The sequence below is a fragment of the Dreissena polymorpha genome, chromosome 10, assembly GCF_020536995.1.
Source record: "Dreissena polymorpha isolate Duluth1 chromosome 10, UMN_Dpol_1.0, whole genome shotgun sequence".
Lineage (NCBI taxonomy): Eukaryota > Metazoa > Mollusca > Bivalvia > Myida > Dreissenidae > Dreissena > Dreissena polymorpha.
Genome location: NC_068364.1, coordinates 19,304,163 through 19,315,596, shown reverse-complemented (window position 1 = coordinate 19,315,596; position 11,434 = coordinate 19,304,163). Strand labels below are relative to the sequence as shown.

Below are 11,434 nucleotides of genomic sequence, written 5' to 3'. Positions count from 1 at the left end.
GTTATTAAAAATGGATCATCGTTAAAATTATCTTTTTTTTAAATATATCACAGAAAGTTTCAGCATTACTTTTATAGAAAAAAATCCAATAGGACAATTATCTATGCACGCTTGTCCAGGCATATCTGTTGTGGTATAATGTTCAGTTGCTGCGAATTTACAAATACAATGTGTTTATTGTCCCCTACCGGTTTCACCGGAGGAGACTTATGGTTTGCGCTCTGTCTGTCTGTCGGTCAGTCACACTTTTCTGGATCCTGCGATAACTTTAAAAAGTTCTTAATATTTTTTTTTCATGAAACTTGAAACATGGATAGATGGCAATATGGACATTATGCACGTAATTTTATTTTGTTCCTATGTCAAAGTTTCTGGTTGCTATGGCAAAAAATAGACTAGAAATACTGCTGAAAATGGTGGTTTTCTGGATCCTGCGATAACTTTAAAGTTCTTCATATTTTTTCATGAAACTTGAAACATGGATAGATTGCAATATGGACATTATGTACGTCATTTCATTTTGTTCCTACGTAAAAAATTCTGGTTGCTATGGCAACAAATATAAAAAAATCTGACAATGGCGTAATTTCTGACAATGGTGGAGCTGGTACGGGACATATATTGCTTGGCAATAGTCTTGTAACCTGGCAAAATAATGATACGGGTTCTTTTTTTTTTACCTTTCCTTATTTAAACTCAAAACTGTTGTCTCCAATGAGGATATTTTTTCATTGCCATTTGGAATGGAAGAATCAAACTCACAATCTAGTTTCTCTGAAGGGTACTTACCCCTCTGAAGGGAACTTACCCTTCTTGAAAGCATAGTTAATGTGGATTAAATGCTGCGGTATAATCATCATATTTTTGTGAATGTCATGAGCATTTATTACAGATGAAATTGCAGAAAAAATCACTGTACTGAAAGAAGTTTATTTTTCTACATTTTTCATGCATTAATACATGAACATGTTAGTGCATTTCAAGTGTATTTCTTCTTTAAACAAGATGTGTTTGTGAAACACAATGTCCCCCTATATGATGTTTGACCTTGTAGGATGACCTTGACCTTGTGAAGGATGACCTTGACCTTGACTTTTCACCTCTCAAAATGTGCAGCTCCATGAGATACACATGCATGCCAAATATCAAGTTGCTATCTTCAATATTGCAAAAGTATTCATAAAATAAGCGATTTGGGCCACATATATTTGACCTCTGACCTTGAAGGATGACCTTGACCTTTCACCACTCAAAATGTGCAGCTCCATGAGATGCACATGCATGCCAAATATCAAGTTGCTATCTTCAATATTGCAAAAGTACTTATAAAATAAGCGATTTGGGCCACATATATTTGACCTCTGACCTTGAAGGATTACCTTGACCTTTCACCACTCAAAATGTGCAGCTCCATGAGATACACATGCATGCCAAATATCAAGTTGCTATCTTCAATATTGCAAAAGTATTCATAAAATGAGCGATTTTGGCCACATATATTTGACCTCTGACCTTGAAGGATGACCTTGACCTTTCACCACTCAAAATGTGCAGCTTCATGAGATACACGTGCATGCCAAATATGAAGTTGCTATCTTCAATATAGCAAAAGTTATTGCAAAATGTTAAAGTTGGCGCAAACAGACCAACAGACAGACCAACAGACAGGGCAAAAACAATATGTCCCCCTCTACTATAGTGGGGGACACAAAAAGTACACTTCACCATAAAATATGTACTCTTTTAAGTGTATTTATTCACTTTATGTAAAAATGCACTGAAAAATATAGTGTATTAAATGGGCATTTAATGTGCATTAAATACTTAATAGCCCATACTGAGGCACATTAAGTTACTTTTAGTAGATTAATAGCTGTGAAAGCAACCCAGCTAGCTCACTTGATAGATCACTTGCACACAGACAGAAGTCCTTTTTCAGGCTGCAGAATCAACGGGGTTCACAGGGGTTTACACTAAGGCTGGACAGAATGTTAACACACGTTAAGATCTTTATTTTTGCAAATATTTAAAGTTATTGAAATACATCAGCACAAATCTTGAGTGCATACAAGACAGTTTTTTCTTGCAGTTTGTGCTAATATTTTAAGATTTTAGAATAAATCATTGAATGCGTCTAAAATCGACGCCAAAATTTCACGTTGTGTGCAGCATCACGCGTTAAACATCAAATTTTTGGCAAGAACATGGGCTTATTAAATAAGGTAATTCTGATTCAGATTATTCTGATGTAGTTCACTTTGCCATAAGCATCATTACAAACTGTCTTCAATGCACTACTTAAACTTCTTAAGAAAAAATGTTTTAAAGTATTTGAAGAAAAGCACCACATACCGGTGTGTTTACATCCATAAACATTAAATTGTGAACCCCACAAAGTCAGTGAACTTGCACCACACTTTTTTATGAACCACGTATTTTTTCAGCAGTTTTCTTAACAAAAATAATTTAAAACGAGACATGTCATTTAAAAATGTTGTTATTGTAAAACAAACAACACAATATATGATAATCATTTTTATTTTCATGTTAAAAATCAGAGAAAATACAAAATACTTTATATTATTCCCGCAGTATATGGGCATATAATACATCATAAAATGTTATTTGTCTAGTATATTTAGTATACATATAAAACACTACGCATGAGGCTATATAGATTGTAATGATGATGATGAACAATGTAAATGATGATGATGACAGTGATGAAGATAAGGTGAATGAACAAAATACATGTAATATCTTGCAAAGTATCTCTTTCATATCACAAATATTATATGCAAACGGTATTTGTTTGTCAATATCAACACAAATATTTCGCTACATGGTTATCTCCCATTTACATCAGTGAAACAGCTTGAGAAATTATTTCCATCAAGTCAGTGCATATGTACTTGTGTTACATGAGATTTAAAAAATGTTATTTTCACCATCATCGAAAAATAACCTTTTTTTTGCAATGCCGATTTCACTACTTCCAAATGTCTCAAAACAAAAAATAATTAAATGTATTTGTGCACAATAATTTTTTTTTTGTTTCACTGCAATCTGTATTGGTAACTTTATAAAATGTTTTATACTTCCTAGTTAAAAATATAATTTTGTCCTATAACGTTTTGCCATTTACATACAACCTTTAAAGCATAAATATGGTAGACATTGTTCTGAACACTAAAGACATCAGAGCATTTAACACTGTTAGTCTAACACAGAACCCAATCTCACCATAATTTATGAATGTTGTCCATATTTTTTAAAAATCACGTTCATTTATGAGAGGGCAACTTAATTTTACTCATAAAACACTATGAAAACAAATTTTAATAGTGTCAAGTCTGGAGCCTTTTAATTAATTAGTAATTACAAAAGACAGGAAAACAATTACGTGAAAACTGATACAAATTGTAAAATGACTAAAATATAAAAGCAACATCAGATTTGCATGTCAACAGTGCATCAAGGCAAAGTACAGTTTGGTCACAGCGATTTAAATAAGTTAAGCAATAAGAATCTAAGCGAAAATGGCATTAAAGGGAAACATGATTTCTTACATTTCAAGGTTTTCTTGACAAAAAAATGGCATTTCATGATTCAGAATGATAAATATGATGCAAACAGGGGAACAAGGTATAATGTGAGTTATGAAAACGAGTTTAACAATTCATCTTTAACAAAAATACTATCAACTCCGTATACATCTGTATAAGTCTATTATCTACAATCAGATAACAAGTGACTTATGTACATGTATAAATGTATGTACACTATTTTACATATCAATCAAGTTTTAACAAGTTGACTAAATGTCAAAAATAAACACGATTCTAACCCATATCATAAAACAAAACAACATTTTAGCCAGTGATAAATATAAAACATCATAACATCTACCATATTGTAATGTGTTAATTAAACATACTAAATAATACATAATTATGCAGCTTACACCCCGTTTTGTAAGACAATGTCACGCCCTCCCTAAATAGCTATCTCCTATAATAAAATAAATTAATTTTGCACACATTCATGTTATTAATTAAATTAATTCAAAAGAAATTCTATACATTAACAAACTTGCTTAACTTTTTTGTAAATAAAAAAAACCGAAAATTAGGAATAAGATAAATAGATTTTGCACTTACAAGAGCATTAGCTTTAGTACTTTTTTGCATTTTATTCAAAATATATTGAGAATCCTTTCCTGCCACTACATACATGTTTTACTGTTCATAAAAACAAAGGCAAACATAAATATCCTCACTTCCCAGTGATAATATATATACATGTCCTAAACAGATAACTTTTAAATACAAAACATAACAAGTGCATACTCCTAAACAAATTCACAAATCCACTTAAGTAATAGTTATATACATGTACATGTAGCCATTTTGGGAAATCAACTGCCCATACATGAGAATTATATAGTGTTGTTGTTTTCACTTTTTGGGAATAGGACCAGGACAATTTATTGCGAAAAATTAAGCCTTCAATTTAAACAGCCTGAAGTATATGTAAACTATATACCTGTACATGCATGTATTCCAAAAATACGTGGCATTTTCTCACCTTTTGAAGTGCATTTTGTACTCTTTCACAACCACAGGACAAATCGTCTGCTACTACATCAATTTTTAATTTTCACTACCATAAAAGGGAGGGCACTTTAGTCTCATGTTTTAAACCTGACAAAGCAATACATTATGGCAACATTTTGATGACAAATAAAGCAGTTTTTATTGAATTTCAACATTATTATGATTCAACCACAGCTTGATTATACTTTGTGCAAAAGAAATTAGAACCATATTCCACTTGTTTGTACTCAGTTTAGGAACATAACTTTGCATTATATACATGAATGAGTACTTTAAAACTCTTAATTTGGTTCCTGTAGCCAATTGTATAAATCTGGATATCTCCTATTCAGCTGATAACTGTTGGTTATCTTCAATTTTATGGAAAAAAAAAAAATTGTTGGTGATTGCATAAAAAATAGATCTCAGACAAGTTGCACGTTTTGGTTAAGATTTGGATAAGTTAGCAAAGGTACAGTACAGGCAATGTGTACTTTGACAAAAACGCGTGACGGCGGTGTTCAATTTTCCCGATGGGTGACATTTCGCGGGGGTGGACACGCTACTGACCGCGGTGTTCGGCGAACACCCGAAATCGCCGTGATTGCACGCTATCGTTAACCGGAACACCCGTGATCACCGCGATGTTGCGCAGCCACCGTAAACACCTGTCTGCGAGGGTCATTCACACGTTTTAAATGTACATGTACATGTACAAAATAAAATCATATACTTCATGTACATGTAGATATTATGTGCACATTTTTTATGTGTACTTTAACTCGGGCAGTACGTTAAGTCGGAAACTAAAACTAAGCGTTTAGATAATCAATACGATTAACTTTTATGGTGTTAATCAATGCAATTCCCCTTTTTGTTTTCACAAAATTGGGTTTAATTTTTCCCGATTTCCAGAAAATGACTTGTACATGTTGCATGAAATCTAAATATAGCGTGTTACAGCGTGTTTGATTTTTATTTTATTCAGACGAAATGTCAATTCCAAATCATTCGCGAGCTACCCCGGTACTTGAGAAGAAATTCACTACGAAACTTTAAATCGAAATTAAAAGATCCCAATGTTGTCTGCGCTACGAAGATTTTGTGTCAAAAATAAATACACCCACGCCAATTTTCGCGCGCTATTTATGGTTCAGAACAAAGAAAATGAAAATATCATAGGCATATATACATGTATTTATTTGTGGCTACAATTTGTAACAGAACATGAACTCTACACAACGCGCACACTAGGCGTCAGGTGATTTATGAATGTTGGAATACACCTGTTCTGATTTGGCGCTTATTTCATCAAATCTTTAAATAGAAACATATGCAGAAATTCATTTGATAGTTTAGAGATATGGCGAACGTTTGTGATTTTTGCATTTTTATCACACTTTTATCGTCAACATTGACCAGAATTTGCATGAAATCGTAAATCTCGGGATTATCGGGTAATGGACAGAGACGGGAATTTTTGCATGTATGCGGTAATCGATTGTGATTGTTTGTAATCGTTGTTAATTTTTTAGACACCAAATGACACCTGCAACATTCAAATGCACGGTAGATTCTTTCTGCAAATTGCTACCGACCTATGTTTATGTTCAATTATTTTATTTCTAGCGAACACGATGAACACTGCCGTAGATATTATGGGTCCGCGGTGATTTGCGGTGTCCACCTTATGGAAAACGGCCCCCGCGAATATTTGATCTGAACACACATCGCGGAGGTCGTTTGGTAAGCGAACACAGTAAAATGAACACCAAAACGAGTGGCGTTTGTCAAAGTACTCGTTGCCTGTACTGTAATTGACTTAGGTTATCTTTATTGGAATTTTGGATTGGCTTAACCCTTTGCTACTTAGATATGTATTATTACGCATTTGTAGTCCCTTAGAAAGTTTAATGTAATAAAAGACCTTTGTTACTAGATTGAAGTTTTTAAGGCTTCATCTCCAACTCTAAGATACTGATGAGCAGCAAACAGCATAAAACCTAAACAGACTGCGAGTTACTCGCAGGCTGTTCTGGTTTTATGCTGTTTGCACATAGCCATTTTCACTTTGCCTCTAAGTGGGACAGGGTTAAGTGATCCGTCTCTATACAATTGACTACAGGTCAATAGTAAGCTCAGAAAGTATCAGTTTTGAATACTTCATCTAGAACCACTGGGTTAAATGTTATCGCAAGGCCCTGATTTCTAACATAATTTTTAAGCCTGGTTTAAATTAACTGCCTTAAGTCCCTTATTCAAGTAATTAATATTACTTTGTTAAAGTAAAGGTTTTTATACAAAGCAGTATTTTGTCGTTTATTTCATATACACTTTTCATTTAAAGATTTGAGTGGTTGTATCAAAATTAATAATATAACTACACGATATTCCATATGAAACAGGTGAGCTAAAGCCAATCCAGATAAAACAGGCTTAAGAATTGTCCAGCAACCAGGTCTGACCTTACAGCTTGAAATGTTTTATACACTTAAAAACATAGAAATGCAGCTTATGATAGAAATGTAAAAGAATGTCACATGCATAAAATCATTAAAAAAATATTTAAAATTTGCGAGCATAAAATAAACAAAAGTTTGGCCCTATAATTTTCCCACGTGAAGCTTTTGAAAGCAATTAAGGATCCTCAGACATGACTGAGTTTGAATAAGTACAATGTATTAAAATATTTACATAAACAAATCTGTATACTCAACATATTTTTAAAAAAACTTGTAGAAAAAACAATTTTATCAATTGTGTGCATTGTTAACTAGCAAATTTCTGAGCAAAAATTGTTCCTACATGTTGTGTCAAGCTGTATCATTTTACCAATGTTATCCTTAAGCAGAATTGGTATTTACCATAGCAAATAACCATTTGATAATTTAAGCACACACTTAGTATGTTATGAAGATTCAGTTTTTTGCAGTGGACAAAATACATAATGATTGTCTTTTAGCATAAAGAAAGTAACAGGACAAGATATAAGGCAAAGTTCACAAGATAACATCATTTACACTGGCTTAAATCAAGCTGCACACCATTTAAGCTAATTGCATAAAATAAGAAATCTTAAAAAAGAATTATTATATATTTTGGGTATTTCCAATGTTTAACAAGGATCAGTAATCTTGAAAACATGAACATCAAACACAGATTATTCAATACAGGCTATTAAAACCATGGTCTTCATGTTTTTTTACCAAAGTGCATATTTAATTATTATGGACAAACCAAGTTTTCACTATTAAAATTGTTAAGAGGTCATACTTAAGATGTATGCAAATTCAATAAATTCATTGATTCATTCTTAAGGAATACTGACAAAACCAGGTAATGTACAAATACATAAAATTACCAGCATAAATAAAATTCTTAAAGAAGTGTATTGCTCAAACTACGTTCAATAATCTTTACATGCTCAAAGTGCAAATGTGTAAGTATTCTTGACACAAAATGTTGTTTGTATAATATTGCATTGTACATTGTATTGGTACCTTGCCTTAAACACAAGACTAGAGGGTGTTGATAAGAATTCCTCTACTGATAATGTTGCTGAAGTTTCTGTATTTACTGTGGCTTGATTGGTCATTGTCAGCTTGGGTACTTTTTAAATGTAACCCAGTTACTCTCAAGTATAATTAAATTTTCCCTAAGTTTGGAAAATATACTAAAACGTACCCGGCAAATTTAGACTGTACGCAAGTTTTATTCCCTCCCAAAATCCGATGTTGTAAAACGCGGTAGGGAATACGAAAGAAAACTCTTTGAACAAATCCTACCTCAATATTCATTTTTGAATACGAGTTTCTATGATAAAGAGGCCATTTTATAAATATTTACATAAATATGAACATAATTCATTTGAAAAAAAAGCCAAACCTATTTATTGTTACAATTCACGAGAACATTTAAGTAAACTTAAGAGTATCCAGGGTACATTTTAGTAGTACTTGAGCTGATCAGGACTATTCAAGCTTTACTAAATTACTGTGGCGCAGATGAATTGTGTCTTGCTCTGAGAAAATTGGGCTTAATGCATGTGAGTAAAGTGTCGTCCCACAGGCTAATCAGGGACGACACTGTCCACTTTTATGGTATTTTTCGTTTAAAGGAAGTCTCTTCTACACAAAAATACGGATAAGGCGCAAAGTGTTGTCCCTGATTAGCCTGTGCGAACTGCACAGGCTAATCTGGGACGACACTTTACGCACATGCATTAAGCCCAATTTTCTCAGAACAAGACACAATTGTTTCCAACTTGTTACCCCGAGCAGCGTTACAACTTTTACTTAATGTTTGCCCTGAAAGCAAAAGCTCATAAGACAGGCATATAGAATAACATAGATTTCATTCAATAAAATAAGCACATTTTATACAGTCACTTATTTTACAAATCAGGTGCATGTATATATGTACAGTATAAATAGTATATAATAACGGCCAATATTCATGAAACTTTTTCGTGAAAAATTGAGATTTTCAAACATTTGTTACATTTCTTATTTCAGAGTATCTTTAATGTCATCATAGACAAACAGTTCAAGTCTTTTTTTCTACTTTGTAAAATTTCACTCTACTTCATGTGAATTGGCAGAAGTACAGAAGAAATAGATTCGCATATCTAGATTTCTTTGTGTCTGAGCTTGTTGGATTTTTTCGCCATTTTTTAACAGAATTTCTTCTTTTTAGGTGCACTTTTAATTTAAATTACAACAAAAAGTTTCATGAAATTTGACCGTTAATACGTTATTGAGCATATGTGTAACAGTAAGTTACATCGCATGACGCAACAGTCTCATAGACTTTGCATACGTGTAAAATGCGGTTTTATAAGTGACAGCATGTAAGATGTCAAACACACGACAGGTGAGCTGTACATAGCCTCAAACGATCACTGAAGCCCGTAGTCATCAACCCATTCTTAGACTTAACCCATTTATGCCTAGTGAACTCTGCCATCCTTCTGAATATGATCAATTTATTTCCAAAATTAGGGATGTCTAGTATATTTATTTCTACATTTAGAATATTTCTTACAGAAATTCCTTTAAGCAAACAGCGCAGACCCTCATCTACGCCGTTTGCCAGACCTTTAGTCTAGACGCTAGGCATAAATGGGTTAAGTATAAAGAATAGACTTAAAATCAAGAAATCTTAATTCACAGTTCAGTTATTGTTTATCTTAACATTTCCTCAATTGAAAAAAGTGTAAATTTTTCCCATAATAGAACCTAAACATTTTCAGAATAGAAGGTACTCATCCGCCCCCCTCAAACAAAAATATTATTGTTGTTAGAATAGTTAACAATGAGTTAACCTCCCATCCAGCTCTATAAGTAAAACCTTAGTGAACATAATGCTGAAAACACTAATATACTCAATTTTGAAGAATTTGTTACCAAAACAACTAACAACAATAATTTCCGAATATGGGTAAAAACGCTTCCATTTTTCAAATCCAAAACACAAAGATGCAGGTTATCAAAGGATTTTATGTCAAAGCGCCAAGTAAAACTCCACAATGGAGAAAATTTAGAGCATTCCAGTTTAATTAATAATCTTTATTCTTATAAATCCTTTTAAAGTCTAAGAATTGGTAGGTGAACATGGGCCATGTTGTAACGATTGATATACATGCACATATAAGCTCATTTAAATTCAAAGAAAATGTCTCAAAGCAAATGTAAATATAATACATATATGAATAATCTGTATGTATTGCATGTCTTTGCATGCACATGCATAAACTCATTATTGTATTTTTTGTTTTATTCTACTTTAACAAATCTCCATAGTTGTCTCTTTTCTTTTAAAATTTTATTATGATATTTTGCTGAAAGATGTGCAATTTACACTCTTTTATAATTTGTTTGTTGTAACAATAACAAGTCAGACAATAAAAATCTGAAACTGCATTCTACTACTTCCTAATCAATTTTACTTATTTTTACATACATCGCAGCAAATAACCTGCTTTCAACAAGACATCAACCACAATTTCTACCGAAGTTGCAGTCTGTTTTCCAAGCTAACGATGCTAATAACCAGAACTGCCCTGTCCTCTTAGACAAGCCGAGTTCTTTATTAGCTTCGCCTTATTCCAGTGTAGCCTGCAAGGCAAGTTAAATCAACTCTGTCTTCTTCAAGATATTTTTCTTCTAACAAACATAAAACGGCCGATATCAATAAAATAATTATTGTAGAATTTTCCCTACATTTTCCACAAAAATGACAAATGAATAAGAACATGAAAAATCAAATTTCAGTTCACAATTCAGCTTTTGTTCTTATTTAGAAACATAGCAATCTGTTAATTACTATCAGCAACAACGCAGATGTGTTATTATATGGTGACAGGTGACATATATAAATGATCCAATAAGATCCGAGGAATAACTCCGTCAATATGGGGTGTTCCAGTTAAAAACGATGGTCAACTTCCCACTTAATAATCCTCGACTGACCTCGATGTCATTAAGGCTACACACCACTACACTATACCCGTAGGTTACAATCCACTATATACTAGGAGGAGTCAGTACTGCTAGTGTTTCGTAGCACAGAATACACATCGTCCACTTTGGCGAGACCCTCGAAAAACGGTATCAAGTCCAGTAACTCTGTGTCCTGCATGTCATCGAACCACGACTGACACGGTACCTGTCAAATACAGTCCAGTTTAGTTTATATGCATTCATATTAGCTTCATTGAATCAAAAGCCCAAGACTAATTGAAACACTCTTGAGTCATTTTCCGAGGTAGAACCAATGCTTGGTATCTTTGGGTGGAGATCTAAAGAACGTCCCCACAGTGGGGATCAAACACCATATAC

The 11,434-nt window shown here is 33.1% G+C and overlaps 1 protein-coding gene across 2 annotated transcripts in view; it reads right to left on the bottom strand.

Moving 5' to 3' along the window:
* Window positions 1-2,522: 2,522 nt before the first annotated feature.
* LOC127847351 (CTD small phosphatase-like protein) overlaps window positions 2,523-11,434 on the bottom strand; it is a 52,321-nt gene continuing 43,409 nt past the window's right edge. For both annotated transcript variants that reach the window (XM_052379204.1, XM_052379205.1), the window contains exon 7: window positions 2,523-11,261. In XM_052379204.1, the coding sequence (XP_052235164.1) occupies window positions 11,127-11,261 (135 nt within the window). In that variant the 3' untranslated portion in view covers window positions 2,523-11,126. The remainder of the gene's footprint in view (window positions 11,262-11,434) is intronic.